Below are 23077 nucleotides of genomic sequence, written 5' to 3'. Positions count from 1 at the left end.
TGGACAAAATTCTGTTCATATGTTCATAGGAAATATGGGGTTTAATTCGAGGGCATGTTCGAGTGCTTAGAAACTGCTGGGCGCGTCCAATGAGTCATCCTCGACTCACGCCCACGTGCATCCCCAGTGCCAGGAGTCAGCCCCTGGAGACTCCTGACCAAGCTCACCTCGACTAACTTCGAATGTACGCAGGTCAATATATACGTGCGATTTCGTCCAGATACTACTATTTACATTGATGTAGAGATTACCAGTCAGTTGAGCGAGGGTGAAACTGATCGTCGCTAGTCGGCCTCAAAGTACCAGATTTGTCTCTTGGGGGTCCTTGGGGGGTCTCTGTCGTTGACAAGAACCTGACAACATACCTTGAGTACACGCATGTATTACAGCGTCAGAAAACTCACCTCAAAGCCGCCCGATTCAACTTCAAGGACCTGGTCTTGCTCACCAGCTTTGATGATGCTGAGAGGGCGGCATCAGAATACCTGTTGCTTCCATTTACCAGTAACTTACTAGAAACCATGCCCACTAGGAGCTTCATGAATAACCCATTCTTCCACGTACGAGTTGATCTCCGCGTGAGGAGCGTATCGGCGGCTAGAATCAGCGGTCGTGAGGAACACCCCAGCGTGCCCAAAGTTCTCAATGCGGTAAGCTCCGCTTCGGGAATTGTATTGAACGTCCCACTGATGTTAAAGCAATGAGGAGATAATACAGATGATGTAAATTGAGAATAGCAGACCTTCTGAAGGCCTTCGTTTAGCCAATGTTCAGCATAAAGACGCGTTCCTGCTCGGCCAGACGAATGATGAGGAGTGAGGTAACTCTTTGCGTGTGCACAGTTACGGATGGCATAGACGCCAGGTCTGACAGTCATGACCATCTCGAAGAGTAGACGGGTGAAGGTATAAGAGTGAACTTGGAGGTTTGAAGTTCTAATTGGTAGAGACCATGCTGTCTTTATACCTTCCAAGCTACACAGTGTGTCGGTATAGTGCGAACGGCATGCAAGCAACATGGAAGAGCTGTGGCTCGCGTATCAGGCCGTTGCTATGCGAAGACGGTCCTGCTCACATATTTGGTCAAAAACGCTGTCTCCGATATCCCTCCATGGGTCGCTGCCCTTGAAAATAAACATATTCTACGCCACTGATCAACTTGCTTAAGCGCCAGTCCATTATCGATGGGTCAAGCAGAGCACAATCACATACGGACGCAAAGCGAGCGATGCATATATGGAGAAAGTACGTGCCATCGCTGCGCTTCCTGGACGTCGGATTACAGGTTCAAGGACACATGGGCGCTATCGCCTTAAGCACTACCATATCAGAAATTAGTTCCCTAACAAGTACATATGTCGTTGGAGGAACTCACCATTCTGCATGTCTGATACACTGCAATGTACTCGTGGGTTGTCGCTTGACACCACGGCAGGCAAAGGTGTGGAGACAACTCTATCTTAGTGCAGCTGTTGAGGGCACCTTTTCTTGCGCAAATCGCGGGTGTAGTATGTAAGATTGCTATACAATTCATTAGCGCCTAAAAATTTCAAGGGTACACTTGGTGGACATATGCATGAAAGCCGGCAGAAAAGACGTCTAGGAGAGAAGTTTGAGAGACCAATCATAGAGAGTACGGATCATGCTTACAACGTCCTCATATCAACACGAAGGCTGCCTTTCCCTGATCAACATAGCCTCTATACCTGATATACTCGTCGTATTCCCTAATATCGGTCGTGTAGAAATTATCCGAGAGCTTGTGGTTATACAGCCTGTACAGAGGGACGCTCCCGCAGTATTGCTTCAGGAATACATATCCTGCCACCCCCTCGTCTGTATAGCCCAAGCGCTTGATCATGACATCCCGGAGATCGCCCGAAGTCGTATAGAAGTGGTCTGAATCCTGTTCGCCCCACAAACGGTACAAAGGGCCCGTATCGCCTACTTGGGTCTTGAAGACGCGTCCGGCAGCCCCTGTGTTAAAATATCCGGCACTGGTTGTAGCTTCATACATTTCGTAGCCGTCTGTCGTATAAAAGTGATCGTGGACGGAAGGACTGTAGCCGCGGAGAAGAGGGACTGATTGTTGAGGCCATGGGCAAGGTTTCGGTGCCCTTCCCTGAGTAAATTGTCAGATCACTGAAATGGTGAAATCGTATGCTGCGTACCGTTTCTGTTACGTTTGTCGCCTCTGGAGCAGCTGGAAGGCAGTGCACACCAACCGAGTATAGTAGGCATACGACGGCATAATACGTGAGTCTCATCGTTGAGGGATTACAATCTTCGGAAGAGAGCACGGCTTATATCCTCCAAGGACGGATCTCTAAACGAGTGGTCCACAGTATGGATTATGCGGCACCATGCTAGATAAGATTACGACCGCTACAACCATACGTGAGATGGAAAGCCACCATATGGAGAGCTCGAAGGCATATGGCAAACCTGCAGCTAAAGACGAGTGATTCTAGGTTCAGCGCACGCTAGCTGAAGGAGATACATTGCCGCGCTCATCCTATGACTTGGATCACGGCCTTTCAAGAACTCCAGGAGCCTCGCGTGGTAGAGCCAGTGTCACGACAGTTCGAGGGCAAGATGTTGAATTGTTTGGAAGGATGGCAGCGCCAAATAATCGGCACAGCCATCACGATCGGCAGCGCGCGCCTAAGTCGTTCAACGAACTTCGATCTGGAACCGAAGAACTTCGGAGCACAACGAAGGAAGTGAATGATAGATTACACCAGTTCATTCCCAGCTATGCCGCGACATGCACTTGTTCTTGCACCTGACCATCTGACTGTATCGAACTGCTGAGTGGACGTTCTTCGAAGTAACGTGTAGCGAGCTTCACGGAACTCGTGCCTCCCAATGAATGGTACTGTACCCACAGACTCCCCGGCGGCCCGTCTCCAGGTATCGCATCCCATATTATGTCCGTATTATCATAAAACGCCACTGAATGGCACATACCGCAAGTCAGATGTTGTCACCTACGAATCTCCTTACATCCACCCAATCTCCCACCTTATAAACACCGCTGCCTTTCGGGGCTCCATTCACTCCCATACACGGCTTGAGCTTGGCCAGCGGATCTACTCCTATCCGATGCTTCATCATGACTTTGAAGGGAACAGCTTTGTCCCGAATACCAGTTTCCGGGGACACATTGGGAAGCTACAAACAATAAACTCAGTGAGAACACGGTGAAAGGCAAGAGGAACCCGACGATTGCAAATGCGATAGAAGAACGTTATGCGGGATTGCGATCGATAACAAAAATACCAATTGGGACTTACCAAACACCGTTGACATTTAGCTACCAAAGAGATGCCGGGCGTGTCTGGGTCTTGGGCCTCTTCTTTCGTATGGCCAATTGCGATTTCTTCCCAGTGGTCCTCGGCATAGGCACCCGCACCCGTGAAGACAAGATTAGGACGAAATCTGCGAGCCGGCGGGTCAACACAGTACTCAGGGTCGCAGTAATGGCAAAACGTCACCTCTCAACAGTGACGATTCCGTTCCGCCACTCCTCCCCGATGAGTTCGCGTCCAGTAGCCTTTCCTTCGGTGATCATCTCTTGTATCCATACATTGAGTTCATCCATGTTCTCCTGGCCCATGACGAGGAGTGGGTAACTGTCCTGATATACCACGCTTGCCTCCAGCTTGGGAAAGGCATCAGTCGGGAAGCATATACGCGGACGTGGGCCTTTGTAAACGAGGCGAACTTCACGGGAGAAGAATCGAGAAAGAACTTCAGAAGGATTCGGTGTCGGGACGGACGCGGAGGTAGAGGGTAGGCACTGGACTATATAGCCATCGATTCCGGTGTGCGACCAAAGTACAATGTCGTCCACGCTGATCGGAAGATAAATGATGAGCACACCGGAGGAGACGGAGGGGGACTCACATAGCCCATGTACTCAGTACGTCCTCAGTAGGACGAAGGGGCACCGTTAATGTAATTGGTTCAAACTCGCCCGAGTTTGCGGCTGGGATCGTGATAACCAGCCTCCCTCCATGAGGATCTGTGTCGTCCTCTTCAATGGTGGGGTATATCAACACCATCTACAAGCATGGTGGCATGAGGTTATCCTTTGTTCTCGGAAATGAGAATTACTGACCGTCGGTAATTCACGTGCGGTGAGGACTTTGTGCGTCGTTGCGTCTATGAAACACCATTTCCTATCGTTCTGCCATCATCCATTCATGTCAGTATCAAGGCCTAAAGCCGTTATGTACTATTGGCAACCTACTTCAATTCCTTCGGCGGTGAACTTTGCGCTCTGCACAGAGGTCCCTCGGCAGCTCTATACATGTGGTGCGTCAGCCACAACGAACCACTTCCACAACCATACAACTTGGAGTTCAACTTGCCTTGATGGGATGAACGAGGATCTTTGTCAATCGCACATCGCCGAGTCCCCGTCTCTCTTGTTTGCGACCATCTGCGTTCCTTGGTTCCCCGTTAAGCTTGGGTCCCGCAGAAAGGCTTGGCCGCTGTGAGCGATGGTGAATGAAGATGAAGGAGGTTGCTAAAAGGGAGGCAATGACCAAAGCCTCGTTCCAACTAAACACAGAAGGGAAGAGCTTCGAGGCCCGTTGCGCAAATTCGTCACTAAAATTCAAGGCCATTTGAAGGGGCAAGAGTGTAGGGGTCAATTCAAATTCTGCGTCCCTGCCTGGCGACTTTTAGTAGTCGATGGAGAATGCGGCGATTCCTAGTCAGAGATCCGGGTATAATGGAGATGGCACTACATCGATGAGCAGATAGATCTCCAGCTCGCCGCTATGGAGTTCGCGTGAAGCTGGCTGAGCCGGCGGGTGAGTAGGCTTCAATATAACCTTGCTAATATTAGCAAGATAGACCTCAGGATCCGGTACAATGTGCCTTCGCCAAGACGGAGGGTTTACGAGCAGAAACTGCCGTTGAACCTCCCTTCAACCTTCCTTGCAGGGCAGCCGCGTGCAGCGGGCTTGAAGGGACTACCCCTTCTAGATACTAGCATTGACCACGGGAGTTGTTCTCAAGCGCCAATGCGGGGCTGGAGAAAGCGATATATTAATCATACAGTGCGTGGTGCCCCTTTCGTCTCTTCAATGCAACTTCTTTTCACCCGGTTCTCATCACGAGGTGGACGCCACTATCAGTGCTAATGATATCACTGATTTGACCAACCTCAAGGCCATACGCTGCATCTTCGAAAGGCTTTTGCATCTGTCCCCTTCCAAACCACCCCAGATCCCCGCCGGCGGAGTGCGATGAACAGTCGGAGTGCTCTGCAGCCAATTTCGCGAAAACATCAGCAGAACCGTTGATTTGGGACTGGTAGCCTTTGAGAATGTCGATCGCCTCGTCTTTCGAGCGCGTAATAGTCGTCTGTGATGGAGAGATGGCGAATAAGTCCGTGCAAGGTGGAAATATGGGAATCAGAAGCACGCACCTCCTTCCAACTTGACGGGCGTCGGCTACCGCTATGCTTCACCAGCAGGTGACTGGCTCGCACCTGGCCAGGCTTTCCTCCTCCGCTGCCAGACGTCTGGCTTTTGGCTTGAGACAAGTATTCTACGCCTGGTAGATTCTTGATCTCGTCTGGGGTCAACTCAGACGGGGCGTCCCAACTTGACGCCTTAGTTTCGACGTTGAAGAAATAAGGGACACCCCTCGAGTTGGACATGCGAATTTCCCATTGAGACTGGACGAGCAATGAGTTTGAGTGCATTCGCGATGGAGAAAGCACTTGCCATGGTCGTGGATGGTGGATGGTATGAGAGAGCAGTTCAACTTCCTACCCCAAGATCTTATCTAATCGGCGCTTCTTCTGCCATTCTCACGGTTAACACCACAATCAATGCATCACAGCACGCCCGTCGTTAGAACGTACCCCAAACATCAAATGGTACACAGAAATAATTCATGTCGTTCAGTTTCCTGAACTCCTCCCGCTCGTCCAAAACTTCCTGCCTCACTCGATTCGCCTCCACAGCGTCCAATAGCCCCTCCGTACTGTCCAGAATGCGTTCAACAACCTCCATAGGAACCCGCCTATCTATAACCTCGTCCATAGTCTCAGCAACCCATTCTTTCTGTTGCGGCGGTACATCTGCCGTAGAAGGGACAGCTTTACGGTGCCAAATTTCCGAGCTCAGTAACCCATTGCTCGAAATATCTGGATCGACGAGCCAGAATGAGACACAAGTCAAATGACCTGGCTTTGTGGGATCGGCAAGGCGAAAGGGTGCGAGCTGATGTTGGTAGATATTAGGGAATACTACGCCGAACCCGGCCTCGAGGTTTGGAATGGAGCCGATATATTGGTGACAAGGATCGACGTCACGGAGTCCCCAGGTGCGAAGTGTTGCGCCGGAGTCGCCGAGCATAAAACCTCCGGGGTATGTAATTGCCATTCTGAATTGTAAGGACGGAGGCGTTATATTTTCCTACGAAGATAGATACCAGGTGAGCAATGGGGTTGGACATTTCAAATAGTCGGTGCTAACCTTGGACGCAATGTAGATAGCACAGGCAGTGATTCTCTCATTTCTCATACCCTCAACCTTCCATGGGGAGCCTGCATAAAATGGAGTTTCCGGATCCTAGAAGAAGGCGCGTCAGATTGTACCGATTTCTAAGGCCACATGTCATAAAGACGCGTACGAGAGAGATTTCGTTGATGGAAGGTATTATTTTAACTTCTCGGCCGCCTAAGCTAACCGTATGGCGTCGATTCTCCAGGCCTCCACGGTACCCTGCAGATGACACGTCTGGCAACTGAAGCGGTCGGTTAAGCGACCACTGCCGCATCTCGCGCTCGTAAGTCGCCCATCCTTCTTCGTCATCAGAATGTTCTGGCGGTTCCGGCTCATCCCAAATGGTGTATTTGCATGATCCAGAGATTCTTTGTGTGAGAGGATTGTTTCGATGCAAGTCGGTGAGGGTGTGTTCGAATAAGGGTATGAAGCGAGCAAGGAGAGTCGACAACGAGGAATACAGGTTTGCGTGGTGTGTTGGATGAAGATTGTTGATGTAGGAACAGAATTGGACAGCGTATGATTTCGGTGATATCGATACAGCGGAAGGCAAAAGACAGAAATGCGAAGAAACTGCGTAGTGATCTGGGGTATAATACGATCCGCGAGGTGGTGTGAGAAGCGTCGGGCCATCAGGCGTCGATACTTGCGTTTGGCCATATATGAGCGGGCAGAGGTACGGGTCAAGGAGCCAGTTTACTGGCCCTGATTTACCAGGATGACGAAGAAATGAAATTTCTTCCGTAAGTTTTGCCGACGCTTCGTCGTCGATAACGTGGCCTGTTTCCCATATTCGCTCGAAGCAAGAGACCTGGCTATGTTACCGTATGTTATTTTCTGCGTCACAGTCGGTGTTGAGCAACTTACCAGGAATTTCGGGCGTCACGAAGGGCAGCATATCCTGCTAGCTCGTCCATGACGTACCCGATCTAATTGGCGTTGTAGGTTTAGATTATCGTTATGAGAACGATGCTGACCTGCTTCATGGAGAGTTTGATATCCACAGACCCACCGGGGATCCGCACCTTCCACGACTGGTCTGCGGCCTCTGCAGCCCATTTCTTTCTTGTTTCGGGATCTGTATGTTTATTGTACCATTCGGGTTTCATTCGCAAAGTGTACGAGAATTGCGACATAGCAAGGTCGGTGAGCTATGGCGGCAAATTAACTCAGTTGGATGCATGTTTCAGTTCAACCGCAACTTACTGTCCTAGGTTCATCTACGCAAATTCGAATTTAGGTCTTCTGAGCAACTATCTTACTTCCACAACAACTCACCTCCGACTCCGGTTGCGAATTGGGTGGCATCCATGAACGGGTGGCGGTATCCACAGAGGAGGTCTTTGCGAGGCATGTGCGACGTGGTGGTGGTTCTGTATCAAGAATGGTTCATATACGCTGGCAGTGGGCACTTCTTAGCATCTCGGGAGAAAGCATTTGCTCCGTCCTTGATGGCTTGGGGCCGAAAACTCTCACTGGCGTCAGGAGACGCACGATTGGTGAGCCTCAGGTGAGCTGCTTGATAAGGCTGTGGGTTGTCGCGTATCGAGGAGTGATTTGGTTCAAGTTATTGCGGTTACTGTAAGGGGATCTGGGTCGGCGTTTGCCGTTAGGAGCCAGGAGTACTCCTAAGCATAGACAGAATTTAACAAGATTTATGGATATGTATAGATATGCACAAAGATACAGTTGTGTAAGTCAAGAAGAAAGTTCTAGGTATAATGTAGTGTGTAGAAGTACAATCGATATGCGAGTAAAAACAATGAGAAAGATAGTATTCAAAGCGAGTAGCATGTGCACAACCAAGAAATGCAGACGATGAACCTTGCTCAAGGATATCCCTGTTCCCTTCTCCATTCAGCAAAAAGGTGTTGTGATTGGGGCACGTCTGCAAAATCCAAAACTCTAATGAGTCTATCGTGATGCCCGGTCATGCAAACCCTTCCGATGCCCTCATCCCAAGCGATCGCGGCAAGTCCCTTGCCCAGTGCCTTCGACCAGATCGACGGCATCTTCAAGGTAGAGAAGACCCTATGCGGAACCCGGCGGCGTGTGGTACGAAGAACGCCCACGTCCTCATCGGGATCTGGTGCAGGCAGATCAGGATGCGGGTATCCTGGATCAATGTACTTCCGGAGGTTCACCAACGGAGGTGTGTCCGATCGGTCGTCTTCTGGGACATGGTATATAATAGCGCGGTCTGTACCTGGAAGTACGTGAGCCTTGTTCGAGCCGGTGAGTTGAAGTGATTGGTTTTGGAATAGCCTGATAGCATAGCGGTAGGTAGTTCTAGGAGGTCGACCGGCGAAGGGAGGTACCTGGATGTGTTCCGGCCACATTTTGAAGTGCATTACGCCATTCGGATCTGCAGCCCGAGCAAATACTGATATGGGAGGAGGAGGACCACTCATTGTGCGAAGCTTCGGATGGTCGGGGCCAAGCGATGGAGTATTGCAATCAGATATGACAAAGTCGGAGAGGTACTTGTCGTCGATGGCGGCTTCTTCGCGAGGATTATTCCGGAACTTCTCCCCTGCTATGGGCATATCGAAGAGTTGTATCAGGACTAGAGGGGGTGCGGAGGATCCCATGTGTATCGTGCGGATGACGAAGATATCCTTCTGACCGGGCAAAGCTTTGATAGCACTGATACTGTGTTCCTGCATGGTGCATTAGATAGTGATTCGAATAGGGACTAGATGTCTTACTTTATCAGGATGGTCGTGAGCTGGGTTACATTGAAGTGTAGATCGCACGCCTGTGCTCAAGTTTTTCAGGACGATGCGACTGGGCTGTTGGACGAAGATGATGTACGGTTCTTCGTTCAATTCGAAGAGCGATACGTGCTCCATGCGCTGGGAGGAACCCAGGAAAGCCAAGGTTCGGAAGGGTGGATCTAGGACTCTGAGGCGATCGTAATATTTCTGTGACCCGGGCACGATGTCAGCATCAGACATGGCCTCAAGCTGATCCAGCGTAATGCAGAAGCAGGCTATCTCGTAGTCGAACGGCACGGGCGAATCGATATCAGCGTTTGGAGCGAATTGAGAGGGGTTTAACCTATGTATGTTCAAGAAAGTGGTAAGCCGAAGGAGACAAGGCTTCACAACATTCAAACGAACCAAGGGAATGTCTTTCGACTAAACTTGCGCCTGACAAATGAGACCATGATCCCATTCTGGCCTTGATATTTCGTGTATTTCGCCTGGAGATTGAACACTTTGACGTCCATATCCGTGCGCGCAAGAACTCGCGGCCCATGTGCATCATCGAGCAACCAGACAGAAATGCTGTACCTGTACCCCTCCTCGTCCGTTTCCGACACAACCAAGTATTTCCCCCCAGGGAGAAGCTTCATCTCAACAATGAACTTGTCTGTCAGTATCACTTTATGCCTCCGAGCCACGGTATGGTGATTGCGCCAGTTGTCGTCTAGGGAGATGGCCCGAGTAACCATTTGTTCGATTTCGAAATCGTTGCTTCGAAGAGAATATCGATAGTATGGCCGGAGCGGGGGAAGAGGGAGCGTCATGGCCTGCAAAAATCGTTTCCATATAATCGGCTCGTGCGTCAGAAGAAAGAACATTTTGTTGACCTACGAACCGGTGCAATTAGTATTGTCTCATGACTGAGGTCTGGTACGGCACTCACTCGTCGTAAACACATAATATCTTCGACATGGAGGTAGAGAAAAATCTGATCAAGAAAAATGTCAAACGGCAATGAAAGAACTGGGGACGGTGCGCGAGAAGGGCCGAGTCTCATCAACGCGAAGTTGGTGAGAAAAGATGCGGAGGATTTTCGTTGAGGTAAGAACGAGTCAGCCATCAATGGCATTACGAAGGTGATTGGGGTGTTGAGCGATGGTCACAATTGGAGGGGAGGGGAGGCATTTGAATAGGGAGCTCGCTGTGATGCAAGACAAGGTAGGTCAAGTTTAAACAATGTATCCACGGCACCGTTAGCAAGTACAAAGTATAACCGCTCGTTATCTAGTGGACGTAAGGAAGCAACATCCATTTCTGGACCAACAAGAATTCCCTAATACAGAAGAATGTGTTTTCAGCGCTTCTCTGACAGGGGCTACGAAACCTCTACAGACCTTTACTTCGACTTGAAAAGACGGGGATTGCGCGCAATCTGAGGGTACAATTACCTCTATAATGACATTGCAAAAAGCGTCATATGACTCACGAAAGATCTTGCTCTCTTCCCGTATAGATACATCGGAATAGACACCGCCCAACAAAATGCTTGACAACCAGCGAGAATAAGAAGGGATACTTTGACACCCCTACGTTCGATCATCCCATTGGCGAAGAAGGTAAACCCGTAGAGAACAATGTTCTTGGAGAAGTTAGTCAACGCCAGAACGTGGAGAGCTTCATGTCCGTGGGTGTCAAGGAGATAAGTGACCGCCGCTGCTCCAGAAACGACCATGCTAAAGTTTACTACCCTAAGGACGGAGTAAGTAATGAGCAGCAGTAAGAGCGACAAGGCGTGCGGACATTATACAAGCAACCTTGAGGACCAGATTGAGAAGAGATATTAATGGTGATGGGACGACGACACTCACTGCTCCGATCCAGGGCATATTATGTGTAGTGCCAACAGCCCATCCTGCGTATCCGAATACTCCGAATAACATGGTCGATATGAAGAATATTCGGAATTCAGGCTCGTAGATCCCCTGGTTGCGTTTCGATAACCATACAGTGCCCCAGTCTGTGAGAGGACCGGTGACGAGCAAGGCCAGAACAATGCCCACAATCCCACCAAGGTTCGTCAAGCCCTTGTATTTCACAGTAAGAAAGGGACGGGGAGCATAAACGAGAGGAACGTACAATTTCAGAGGCGTTGAACCCATACTCGATGGTAAATATGGTCGACGAACAAATCGGCATGAGACCTGAAGGGAATTGGTTAACATTTGTCAGTATAAGGAAGCCACCACGGCTGAACAGACGCACTAAGCCAGACTGTTTGTAGGCCATGGACGAGAAAGATGAAGTATGTCTACGATAGAGTTCAGTGTAGGCCAAGGGCGTATTGGTAGGTGCCTACGATGGGTGACAACAGAAAAGGGAATGGCCGGAGGAATATCTTGAGGATATTGACGTCGGTGAAGGTGCCATGCCACAAGCTTAGTTGTGATATATAAGTCGCGGGTCTCGGTTGAACCTGTTCAATGCTGGCTACACGTTCGTGCTCTGATACACTATCTTTGTCGAGACTCTGCTTCTCAGATAATGGATGCGGGGGCGAGCTTCCGGATAAACTAGAGCTTTTCATGGTGGTCTAACGTAGTAAATCCACTTCGTGAGCATAATTTGAAGGAGTGATCCGTGGGCCAACACACCTCCGGTACGAGGAAGAAGATCATCAAGACGTTGAGGCCCAAAGGTATACTCACGAACCAGAATCCCATTTGCCAGGTCAAGTTGGATATCACATAACTATAGAGAAGTGGGCCTCTGCGTGACTACGAGTCAGTATCGCGTAATATAAGACAATAGAGCGGCTTACAATGTAATCCCAGACATAATTGAGAACGACCATATTACAGAGCGAGCGCCACGTTCATGAACACTAGTTGATAAAATCTAACGAAAGGGCGTGTCTAGAGAGCGCAACTTTGCTTACAAGTAAATTTGTTCGATAGTTGAAGCCACGAGACTGGACAAGTTGATCAGTTACGCAAGATTTACTTCGCGTATGGTATTTACCTTTGCAAAGCCGACATTCCAAACCCTTGAAAAACACGAGCCGCCCGTATCGAAGACAGGTTTGGGCTCGCGGCACACCAGATGCAAGAGATGAACATCTATAAACGGGTGTGGGTTAGTTGATACCATCGGGCGTACCATTGCAAATGCCTACCAGAGATACTGAACCAAGGTAAACGATTCGATGCCCGAACTTCACAGCGAATACGTTTTGAAAGAGCCTGGTGGCTTGGAGTCAGCAAGATTTTCTCGTAAAGAAAGTTTATGAACACACATGAAGCACGCCAGACCAAGTAAGATCGACCCGAAACTTGACGCAATAGTGTCCACAGATACGCCGAATTGATTAGACAATAGCACGTATCCTGGCCCTACCATAGGGGACAATGCGCCATCGAGTGAGGCCGCGAATGCTCTACAACACTGTGAGTTCCATTTTTCCTTCAGTGATGTAAACCATACTCACAGCGACCAAAAGCACGCTTCTTTCTTCCACAAAGGCCAATTTAAGCTGAGATGACACCTTGAGAAGATGGTGTGGAGGAAAGGTAAATGGCTTACGGATCATTAGGGTTGTCTGATGGTTGGGGGACGAGGATAATATGTGCATGTCTCCCGCTCCCGCGCTTTAGCAAGTTCGCGTCGTGTACAAGCACTTGTTTTCCATGTACAACCTCGAGGTCTGTTAATAGTGCGGTTCCAGGGACATCTTTAAGATGCTTGTCGTCTAGTATAACGCTACATTGAGTATAATGAACATCAAACAAATAAAGAGCACCACATACCCAAAATACCGAAACCCATACTGATTCAAAGATGTGAAGAGAAAGTGACTGGGTGCGGGGACTACGTATTTGTATGGCCACAAAGTGGAGATACGTACGTTGGTCGACTTCTCAATTGATCTTCTGAGTCCCATTTGTCCATTTGGCTGCACGCCCTTGAGACCACTTGACTTCACCGCGCCACCAATCAATGGGGACTCATCCATTATAGATACCCCTGGGAGGAACTTCTCACATTGGGACCGTATCGTCGTCGACTGAAGTCAGTCTTAAGGGTCGGCCTCCTTTGCCAAAGGACTTTCCCCAGAAGGTTCGCAACGTTGCGTCCAGCTGATAATTTGTCTGAAAAACCAGTAAACTAGGCCTATAGTCAACATTTACGACTATGCTGCTTTGAATGTTTTGTGATCTGGAAGAAGAAGCCATCAACGAATCACTCACCATTTGATCATGTGGAGAACGCTGCGTTCACATGAACACAATCAGACCAGCACCGGAGGCCCGCGAAAGGCGTTGAGCCGTACGACAACTCCTGAGGGGCAAAAGAAATCAACCAAACCACTGATAGCACCACTGCGCCCGAGCATACTTGACAGCTGCAGGATTGGCCTCCAAGTCCAAGGAACTGGCAACTAACCCATTGCCCCCGAACTGAATGGCTCTGATTCTTCAAAACTCCTGGCGAATAGCACAGGAGTACGCACCAAGATAAAGTGCCCGGCAACATCGCAAAGTGGCAACCGTGTAGATTCCAATAGCACTATATATGACTGCGACTCACATTAAAAACATACCCAACTACCGTATTTCTATATTAAGGTGAAATATCCGTTCAATCTTCGCCGTACCCTTGCGGGTTCTTCGACTGCCAGTTCCAGAGATCGCGACACATTGTATCGAGATCTTTGTCTGCTTTGAACCCGAGTTCTTTCTCAGCGAGAGCAGGGTCGGCAGTGAGGTCGGGGACATCGCCAGCGCTGTAAACCCGTTAATTTACGAAGAAGCCATTGAAGAAGAAACGTACCGCCTGCCAATGACTTCCGTCTTGTAATCGAATCCCGTAGCTTTGCGCATTGCCTCGACGATCTGGTATACACTCATCCCTTTGCCTTTTCCCAGGTTGAACGCCTTGACACGCGCGGGAGTGGGACAATTATCGAAGACGGTAGAACCCGGGGCAAGTGCGTCCAGCGCAAGCAGATGCCCGGAAGCGAGATCGAGGACATGCAGATAATCCCGCACACAGGTGCCATCCCTGTATAATTGATAGATCGAAGGTGGGTTGAATAGTTGAACACAGACATAGGGGTGGCAAGAAGCACTTACGGTGTTGGGTAATCATTTCCGAAGACCATCAATTTATCCTCTTTAACACGTCCTACGGCCATATGTGCGAGCAAGGGCAAGAGATTGCCCGGGCGACCTCGTGGATCCTCACCAATCACGCCAGAGGGATGCGCGCCGGCAGGGCTAGATATCGGTCAGTGAATTATTGCTGGTAGGTCAAAGAGCTTTCCCACTTGAAGTAACGCAGAGAGATGGCCCGCCACCGTTCTGGTTCCGCTGAAAAAGATCTCCATCAAGCACACATACAAACGGTGGCAATTGGGAAAGTGGCATACCTTGGCATAAGTCCTGTATGATCGTCTCTGCCATGACTTTCGTCTTTCCATAGGGACTCTCGGCTTGCAGACGTGTGGTTTCCGGTATAGGAATAATCGGGGGGATTCCATATACAGTTGCAGACGACGAGTAGACTATCCGCGTGCACTCGAACTCTGCCATGACTTGCAGCAACGATACAGTGGCGCCAACATTGTTGGCGTAATAGGTGAGTGGTATCTCAGTGGATTCCCCCACAGCCTTGTACGCCTGCAAACACATGAGCATGCATGCAGAAAAAGATAACTTGCAGAACGCACCGCGATGTGAATTACTCCCCAAATGCCTGCCTTCCCGTACTTCTGGAAGACCTGCCGAATCTGCTCAGGCTGTGTAAGATCGCACTTGTGCGCATCGATTTCCGTTGTTTCTACATCCTGCGCCGAGGCGCCTTCGGGGAGCTCACTCTTCGAGAGCTGCGATACACGGAGCAGGGACTTGGGATATGAATTGTGGTGGTTGTCAATAGAGATGACTTTGAATCGGCGGGTATTCTGTAGTGCGTAGACGACATGCGATCCTGCAGCATGAACAGTCTGTTATCGCAGATTTTGAGGGTGATCGAGACGCCTCACCAATGTAACCTGCGCCTCCGGTGACCAGCACGCGCTGCCAGGATCGTGAACATCAGGAGCCCCTATGCGAGCATCTGCGCCTCAGATGGCACATACCTTGAGTGGGGATGGCGCTTCAACCATTGATAGACGTCCTATTGGCTCGATATTCAGTCAGATGGGTGATCAAGAAAAGTGGAGATGTCCTTGCACTCTGATATATGAGCCCAAAATATTTGGTTCGGACTTGGGCGAAAGAATTTTCGATCACGCGTCAAGGCTGTGAAACGAAACACGCGATTCAATGGGTGTGTTGCTACGTACTCGCTAGACTATGATAAGCTGGACGTAACGCGCCCAGAGGCATTCGTGCGGAAGAATAAATCTGAATAGAACATAACTGAATCAATCTACTATGTACCTGTACCTGTGCTGTATGGGTCGCTCATTGTGTACTCATCTTCACATCGCCTTCAGCATCTTTCGCTGTCTTCGATGTTTCAGGCTCTTGTGGAGGTTTCGAGACGGCTTCTGGAGCAGGCTTAGCCTCCTCTGTTGTCTGTGTGCCTACCATTGGGCTCCCAGCGGTTACTTCTTCCGTACCAGTTCCCGCAGTCGCGCCGGCCGTCTCCTCATCCTTGACAGCAGCTTTCTCCCGCTCTTCCTTCTCCTTCTCAATCTCCTGCGCAAGAAGCTCGATATCACCCGCCCCGATTTTGCCGAAGTGCTGCAGATGCTGATCCCGGGCCGTGCGGAGAGCGAGCCATCCCCAACGAGTTTTGTTCTACAAACGCCTATCAGTTATCTGGCAAACAAATGACGAGCAATGTACACGCACTTCTTCGTATTTGGCTATCTGTTCGTCCACGATAACCGGTGCCGGTTGTACTGGCGCGGGGACCGAGGGTTGAACGGGGGCGGGGGCCGGCAAGGGTGTGGGCGCGGCAGGAGCAGGCGCGGTGGAAGTGGTAGTGGGTGTTGCAGCTGGAGTGCTCCCAGGTTTCGCTGGTAATGATGGATGCAGCGTAGAACCAGTCGATGGCGCGCCTGGAGGTCCGTCTGCCTTGTCTTCCTTCTCAGTTACAGTAATTACTGGCGGAGGGGCTGGCGATGCAGCCTTTTGCATTGCACTCCGTCGTTCAGCTGTCCGAGCCAGGAATTTCTTCCGCATTTCTATCCTCGTATCCTCCTGCTTGATTTTCTTCACAAAGTCCTTAACATCGCCAGGTCTGTGTTATCGTCGTTAGCATCACGAGTAAAAATAGCAGTGGTACACTCAACTGGAAAGGCGAGGCTAGATCACTCAGTTCGCGGTATCCCATTGCCCATATGTCAGTCAATGGTTCCGAGCCTAGAGCCCACTCCCATTCCTTCGGATCCTCTCTGAGCTTTTGTCTTTGCTCCCGTGTGGCCTCCTCCAGACCCACTTGCCGGCCATCAACCTCGACGGACCACGGCTCCTTATCAAACGGCTGGCACAGCTCGTTTTTCCACTTGACCCAGCTCTTCTCCCGCTCCAGAATAGTCGCCACGGTCTCCGCGAACGCCCGTCCATTCGGCGCAGTCTGTCGAAGCTCCTCGAACGCCTTGTTGATCGTTTCCTGCACCCACTGCGCTTCCGGCGCCCCGAGTGTAAAGTCCATGTGCAGTGACCGGTTCCGAGGAGTCGACCATGTCTCCTTGGTGGTCTTAGTAAACGTTAGAAGATGGTTGAGAAGGATCAGTAACTGGAATAGGAATTGTCGCCGGAAATGCGTATCGGCGATCTGGAAGGCAGATTAACTAGTGAAGTGTCTGACAAAGGGTAGTAGCTAACCTCAAGATCAAGTAGTTCCGGACTAGTGAGGAACTTGGCAAAGAAGTAATCGCTAGTTGAAATTTCTTCGACGTGCTCCGACTCCCGTTTCCTCTTGTTCGCGCTCTGATTACTGGCCCTGCTGCCCATCATCGCGCGTTCTTTCGCCGTCGCCTCCTTGATCACAGGCAGTACTTTATTGACGCCGTCTCTGAAGTCATCGAAGACACCGGGATTCGCGAATAGCGGGGGCTTTGAGAAATACAGCTGCAGTGACCAGAACGTGTGGTAGAACTCTGAGAATGTTCGATATGAGATCGCAAAGTAAGGAACAAGCAGCGCACCTTCTTTTTTGTCCGTTGAGTCAGACGGTTGTGTTTTCTTCTCATCCACATCCATTTTGTCCGTCGAGTCATCTGCTTTGCTTGCTGGTTCGTCGACCTTCATTGTGTCTGGGTCTTTCGGTTTCTGTGGTTCCCCTACAGCCTCCCATGTAGGCCCGTACTCCCCTCGAAGGTTAACACCACTTCGTTCGCCCAGTGGAAAGACCGTGCTCAGAAACGTTAAGATTCGGCCACAGAATATGGTATTCGATCCCATCTTCGAAAGCCGGCGCAGCAGGTCGTTCAAAGTACGTAGAAGATATAGCGCCTTCCCTTTCTGAGGAACCATCCCCGCGGTAAGTCTCTGAGAGCGAGACTCGAGCCAGGAGAAGACATGTGAACAAGACGCGATTGTCTGAGTCTCTAGCACGTCCGCAAGGACAACGAAAGGGAAGGTTTGGTCACATGCATCTATGCCAGCGCGTTCAGCATCCCCAAATCGCAGAAAAGAACCAGGAAACGAACCAACCGTGCTCGGTGAATGTCAAAGCTAGGTCAAGTCTGTGGCGCAAGTTATCATAGTACACGAGATCCTTCGCTTTCAATGCCTGTCCTTCTTTGCACTACACGCTCTGAATGCTAGGTTCTGAGAGATAGAATGAAACACATACTGCAAAATTAAGGATCTCATTCTTTAGCAGGTACTCCCAGATGCTCTTCCGGTTCTCGAGTGAAGCCTTTCCCTTCGTGTCTTGGAGAGCTTTTTCAACAAGACGATCTAAGGATTCCTGGGTCGCGGGCTGAGAGTCGAGAGATTTGATCAACGCATCAAAGTCTGCCTGAAACTTGAAAACACTCATGAGAGAAAGGAATGAAGGACGAAGTCTACATGGTGCCGTCTCCTATCTTTCTTCTGCACGTGGTACGGCAGTATAGGAGTCGCACTCATAAAAGAACCCCGCTCAACAAGTTCTAGGTAGCAGTGAAATGCTTCAAATTTCGTACATTCCTTGAAATTATGTCCCATAGAACTAGGAAGAGATTTCATCACGCGTCCCCCTTCTCTCCGCGTCGGATTTGGGGCGACTAATGGTTTCTCAGTGAGTAGCCGTCGCGACTTGCATCGACCTAAACCAGATTGTTGAGTCATAAAGATAAACAGGTAGAGAATCATATCCTAGCTGAAGAGTTGAATCATGAAAGGCCAATGATCAGGGCCAGGTACATTCGAGTCATGTACGGAGTCCTCAGCGGAGAGAGACCAGGCCTCATGTGCCAAATCTATCTCTCTCTCTACTCTGCACCACCATGCAGTTTCCACTATTTCATCTGGCTTCATTGCTACCGTTCTGGCCCCCGAAGGAGAGGCCGCCAAAATTCAACTTCACGCGTGGAGACGACGTGTTTTCGCCAATGGATATGGTGTCAATGAAAAAAACAGGAGCGGGCATCGCCAATCCGACAGGGGATATGTTCTTGCTCCCCATTAAGACCTACAATGAAACAGAAGCAGAGTAGGCACGAACTTTGACACTAAAGACGCGTCTGACCGTGTACTATTGCAGGTATCAGCATTCGATGCTACTTTCGTCACTGGGAATGGCTGTCCAGCAAACTCATGAGTTTACGCTCAGCGACAGAGATTCCGTATTCTGGCTTGACTCGCGTACCATTGCCCACATCGTCCATATCGAGACGGAAGACTATCCGTATGAGAAGTACAACTTGAAGGCGCTGAGTCTTGACTTGGGGCTGTAGCCACTGCAATGCATGGCCTGTACGGGTCCTATTCATTCATAAATAGTACTTAGCAAAATAGATAGCCATTGTGTCAGATAGGAGATGGAGATAATGTCTGCACTAAAGAAGGAGATAACAGATGGAAACTTTAGGCCCAGTATAAGTTGTAAGCTGCAGTGTAGGCAATTGCAGAAAGAATAGTGGTAAGCATTAACATATAACAGACTTCAGGCCTGTGTTAAGAGCCACGCTTGCAGAGGGACTTGGGAATACGCAGACCTGCGGGTGTAAGGGGACACTCCTATTTCCTCTCCTTTTCTTCATCCCATGGACTCTTACCTACATTTCCTTTGTTCCCCTTTGTTCCTTTTCGCTTCCTTTCCTTTCCACTTCCTTTCCGCCCACTCCTTTCGCATCCGAGCCACGTCCGGTGACTCCAGAGTCTTCCCGCACTTCGGACTCGCTCGGACTCGCTTCGGACACTTCGGACACCTCGGACTCGCTTCGGACACTTCGGACTCGCTCGGACTCGTCTATACTCTTCGGGGCTCGTCCGGGTTACCTCTATCCTCTTTCCCCACTTCGTTACCCTTCACCCTTACTTCCCCAAGTTGCTGGCACGACTCCTGTGCATTTACCCTCCACTTCATTATCACATGTTTCCTTGTACCTTGTGATATTCGCTCGGACTTGTGGCTGGTGTACTGTACAGTTATCCTGCATTCCTCTCACGCTACTACAGTATATACTTCCCCTCCTAGCATGGAGAATCCTTATCCTGTTCTCTTTGGATTCTCCCTCTGCTAGGCTTGCACTGTGCGGCCATCTTGAGGCTGCCCTCACAGGTAACTCGGATGAGCCCCGAAGAGTATAGACGAGTCCGAGCGAGTCCGAAGTGTCCGAAGTGCGGGAAGACTCCGGAGTCACCGGACGCGGCTCGGATGCGAAAGGAGTGGGTGGAAAGGAAATGGAAAGGAAAGGGAGCGAAAAGGAACAAAGGGAATGTAGGTAAGAGTCCATGGGATGAAGGAAAGGAGAGAAAATAGGAGTGTCCCCTTACAGGATGCAAGGGAGAGGCCTCAGTAGAGAGGCAAGGATGTGAGTGCGGAAAGGAACTAATACTCGAACTGAGGTAGCTGTAGGTACAGTACAAGACTATATACTGAGGAACATGCAGTAGCCGCGTGTTCATGAGACAGTTAGTAGTCTGGTCATAATAAGTATGTACAGTGTGCTCAAATATGTATTTAGTCCATAATCCAAGAAGTCCGAGTAACTGCGAGTATACGCAGCCAGAGCCCATAGCCAGAGTGCACGCGAATATGCCCCTCGTATCCCCTAAGGGGCCTCCTGGATGCGCCTATAACATATACAGAGTATAGGAGATTCAAAAACATTACTCAAATTGCTGAGAACTCATATTCATATACTCTTTCTCCATTCAATAACAGTGGACTCTTGTAAATGTACAGTGCTGCTTTTTTGCCTCCAGCTACTCCAGGATCTAGATGCTATTCTACTATATAGTAAGACAGTGATTGATCTAATTACTTGAAATACCAATTCAAACATATTCCTGGGAATAACTACTACACTTGTCATGTAAAACTAGTTATCCACTCTACAGATGTGCATATCTCTGCTAGTTGGTTATGAATTATATATTATCAGACTTATCCACATGTACTGATCAACCATGTTCATTTGAAATTGCCATTGTTGACAATTTGTTGACTCTCTTGACACTCTATTACACTACTGATATTACAGAGTTAATATGATACATGTGAAATATCATATTTAATGCCAGAGTGTAAGTCTACAATATGAGCATAAATGAAACAGTGAGTATGACTGCTGAGCAGTGTTTTGAGGGGCTCCCCTGAGGCTCCCCCTGAATATTGATTAATATGGCAACTTACATGATCTCTGGTGCTAACTCTCATTTAGCTTTGGAAGCTCTCCCACGTGTACAAGTGAGGAAAGGCTGATTGAATTGAATTAACATTGAATACAAAATTAGATTAAATTAAATTAAAATTAAACAAGATCCCGAGATTCCAGATGACCGGCTACCGGCTACAGCAGTAGCCGTCCACTTAAGGAAGCGCCCAAAACCCCCACCCAAATAAAGAACGGTTCCTTTCATTTCATTACAGGACCCGTAATCTGAAAGACTCACTCGACGACGACGCTGGTTATCTGCGTGTTCTTCACTCGTCCTTCGTAGCAACTCTACCTACCATTACTGGGTCAGACTTTCGATACCTCCCTCAGGCTCAGCGACTTGTTTTCTATGATCAGATACCCGAGGACGACAATTTCACTATGTATCGACCAGAAGAGGCCCCTGTGTATTTTGATGGCCCACCGCCAGACTATACGTCCATGCTTACTAGGGTAATGGAAGACCGAGCAACGTATGTGTTTACGAACTCAGGCTTGATACCAATACCAAGCTTTGCTGAAAACTACCAATAGAGGCGACATGCCGACACTGATGTCGGTGAGCCTTTTGAAGGCGGATAGTGATGCATGGTCTCTGGGCACTGACTATGCTCGATTGATTCCGCATGAAGTACGCCGCACGTTCTCTGGGTCCGTCAATTCGCATTAAACCAGCTACGTAGCAACTGCCCGATATCAGTACAGAACGTCACTACGACGTTTCAAGGACTCGTATTATCTACAGGACTGAAGCCGAAGTTGAAATACCTGATTGCACTTGCCGATTCCCTCAAGACGTAGAGCCTTCTCCCACTCAACCGTGTTCCGGCTCATCTCATCTTACCTTCAGATATACGTGAACACCATCGATGGCTCTACGATACCGCGCCGTATAGCGTCAGCTAGGGTTGTCGTCAGCCCAACGCTGAACCATGCTGGTACGAAGGCAGCGTGGGTCGAGATCAAAGGCAAGGAAAAGTAAAGTGTTGCCCTGATTGTATGCCTACGCCGCTCATCCCCGCCACCAGCTCCAGGATCGTCGTATACGACATCGTCCAAGACATCGAATTTACGTTGATAGATGACATGGACCTCACGTCTGCATCCTTGGTGGTAAGCCCACTGATATAAAAATGAATCAACCATAACAACACCCAACAGTTCTCGAAGGTGGACAACACTTTGTATTTCATCTCTGCAAACGACATTCTAGTCTCCGTGTACTCCTTACTCATCCCTCAAACGCCCCTTTCCGGACCCCTCGACTCTCCTGTCCCGAACCTGATAACCGAGACTACCTCGCTAAGCAGAATCCAAGCACTTCCAAATGGCAACATCCTAGCGACTCGACTATCTTATGCCTCCCCGAACGAAGTCATAATTATCCACAATCCACAAGGAGCAAAAGTAGTCGAACAAGTTTCGCATCTTAACGATGACACTGTTCAACGCACTAATTTGACCGAGGGCGAGGCATTTGAGATCCCAGGGATGGAAAATGCCCATGGATGGCTACTTAAGCCAAAGGGTTGGATTAAGAACGATGGGATCAAACGGCCTGTAGTCCTGATTCATTATGAAGGTGAGCAATACGGGATCGCGTTTCTTCCACAGGCTAATACAGCGGTGGAGGCTCTGGTGCTTGGAGTGAGCAATGGTTCAAGTTGTCGAACCCAAATGGTACGTATAAGTATACCACCACGGCGGCCGCTAAACTTACACTCTGCGAAGTACTTGCTGCACAGGGATTCTTTGTCGTGCTCATGAACAGCAACTCTCCGGCCCACACGTCTCATCAGGGAATTTACACCTCACTTGCGCCCTTTTTCACTTTTCGGGGCCTGTGCAAGGGCAAAAGTGCGGAAGTTACGGGTCCTGTAATGAAATGAAAGGAACCGTTCTTTATTTGGGTGGGGGTTTTGGGCGCTTCCTTAAGTGGACGGCTACTGCTGTAGCCGGTAGCCGGTCATCTGGAATCTCGGGATCTTGTTTAATTTTAATTTAATTTAATCTAAT

General features: G+C 49.4%; 10 protein-coding genes across 10 annotated transcripts; 2 read left to right on the top strand and 8 right to left on the bottom strand.

The window, feature by feature from the left end:
* Positions 1–284: 284 nt before the first annotated feature.
* PC9H_003084 (uncharacterized protein) lies at positions 285–883 on the bottom strand (the record flags this gene model as incomplete). The annotated part of the gene is made up of 4 exons (XM_036772681.1): positions 285–353; positions 405–462; positions 514–686; positions 743–883. 4 exons carry the CDS (start codon positions 881–883, stop codon positions 285–287), a joined length of 441 nt encoding a protein of 146 aa, XP_036634154.1.
* Positions 884–1656: 773 nt separating this feature from the next.
* Positions 1657–2266, bottom strand: PC9H_003083 (uncharacterized protein; the record flags this gene model as incomplete). The annotated part of the gene is made up of 2 exons (XM_036772680.1): positions 1657–2121; positions 2171–2266. The coding sequence occupies 2 exons, from the start codon at positions 2264–2266 to the stop codon at positions 1657–1659; spliced, it is 561 nt and encodes a 186-aa protein (XP_036634153.1).
* Positions 2267–2975: 709 nt separating this feature from the next.
* PC9H_003082 (uncharacterized protein) lies at positions 2976–4633 on the bottom strand (the record flags this gene model as incomplete). The annotated part of the gene is made up of 7 exons (XM_036772679.1): positions 2976–3173; positions 3296–3440; positions 3497–3856; positions 3909–4066; positions 4123–4191; positions 4255–4308; positions 4376–4633. The coding sequence occupies 7 exons, from the start codon at positions 4631–4633 to the stop codon at positions 2976–2978; spliced, it is 1242 nt and encodes a 413-aa protein (XP_036634152.1).
* Positions 4634–5111: 478 nt separating this feature from the next.
* Positions 5112–5676, bottom strand: PC9H_003081 (uncharacterized protein; the record flags this gene model as incomplete). Its single annotated transcript, XM_036772678.1, has 2 exons — positions 5112–5378; positions 5443–5676. The coding sequence occupies 2 exons, from the start codon at positions 5674–5676 to the stop codon at positions 5112–5114; spliced, it is 501 nt and encodes a 166-aa protein (XP_036634151.1).
* Positions 5677–5872: 196 nt separating this feature from the next.
* PC9H_003080 (uncharacterized protein) lies at positions 5873–7883 on the bottom strand (the record flags this gene model as incomplete). The annotated part of the gene is made up of 7 exons (XM_036772677.1): positions 5873–6439; positions 6500–6595; positions 6657–7344; positions 7397–7458; positions 7507–7680; positions 7736–7749; positions 7808–7883. The coding sequence occupies 7 exons, from the start codon at positions 7881–7883 to the stop codon at positions 5873–5875; spliced, it is 1677 nt and encodes a 558-aa protein (XP_036634150.1).
* Positions 7884–8358: 475 nt separating this feature from the next.
* PC9H_003079 (uncharacterized protein) lies at positions 8359–13059 on the bottom strand (the record flags this gene model as incomplete). The annotated part of the gene is made up of 19 exons (XM_036772676.1): positions 8359–9189; positions 9238–9589; positions 9652–10124; positions 10181–10225; positions 10814–10985; positions 11038–11051; positions 11106–11321; positions 11374–11438; positions 11500–11545; positions 11594–11827; positions 11889–12003; positions 12056–12118; positions 12173–12205; positions 12256–12353; positions 12410–12476; positions 12530–12670; positions 12722–12766; positions 12817–12982; positions 13041–13059. The coding sequence occupies 19 exons, from the start codon at positions 13057–13059 to the stop codon at positions 8359–8361; spliced, it is 3195 nt and encodes a 1064-aa protein (XP_036634149.1).
* An 813-nt stretch (positions 13060–13872) lies between these two features.
* On the bottom strand, positions 13873–15400 carry GAL10 (UDP-glucose-4-epimerase; the record flags this gene model as incomplete). The annotated part of the gene is made up of 8 exons (XM_036772675.1): positions 13873–14017; positions 14065–14295; positions 14367–14510; positions 14561–14603; positions 14663–14912; positions 14963–15222; positions 15278–15311; positions 15374–15400. 8 exons carry the CDS (start codon positions 15398–15400, stop codon positions 13873–13875), a joined length of 1134 nt encoding a protein of 377 aa, XP_036634148.1.
* Positions 15401–15701: 301 nt separating this feature from the next.
* Positions 15702–18234, bottom strand: PC9H_003077 (uncharacterized protein; the record flags this gene model as incomplete). Its single annotated transcript, XM_036772674.1, has 7 exons — positions 15702–16040; positions 16095–16485; positions 16538–17022; positions 17073–17347; positions 17396–17845; positions 17904–17997; positions 18046–18234. The coding sequence occupies 7 exons, from the start codon at positions 18232–18234 to the stop codon at positions 15702–15704; spliced, it is 2223 nt and encodes a 740-aa protein (XP_036634147.1).
* A 448-nt stretch (positions 18235–18682) lies between these two features.
* On the top strand, positions 18683–19132 carry PC9H_003076 (uncharacterized protein; the record flags this gene model as incomplete). Its single annotated transcript, XM_036772673.1, has 2 exons — positions 18683–18888; positions 18940–19132. 2 exons carry the CDS (start codon positions 18683–18685, stop codon positions 19130–19132), a joined length of 399 nt encoding a protein of 132 aa, XP_036634146.1.
* Positions 19133–21442: 2310 nt separating this feature from the next.
* Positions 21443–22950, top strand: PC9H_003075 (uncharacterized protein; the record flags this gene model as incomplete). Its single annotated transcript, XM_036772672.1, has 8 exons — positions 21443–21534; positions 21596–21692; positions 21745–21858; positions 21912–22039; positions 22090–22174; positions 22223–22643; positions 22694–22741; positions 22793–22950. 8 exons carry the CDS (start codon positions 21443–21445, stop codon positions 22948–22950), a joined length of 1143 nt encoding a protein of 380 aa, XP_036634145.1.
* Positions 22951–23077: the final 127 nt, after the last annotated feature.

The sequence above is a fragment of the Pleurotus ostreatus genome (genome assembly GCF_014466165.1).
Source record: "Pleurotus ostreatus strain PC9 chromosome Unknown scaffold_2, whole genome shotgun sequence".
NCBI lineage: Eukaryota > Fungi > Basidiomycota > Agaricomycetes > Agaricales > Pleurotaceae > Pleurotus > Pleurotus ostreatus.
Note: the sequence above shows the minus strand (reverse complement) of the source record. Positions and strands in the feature narration are given on the sequence as shown.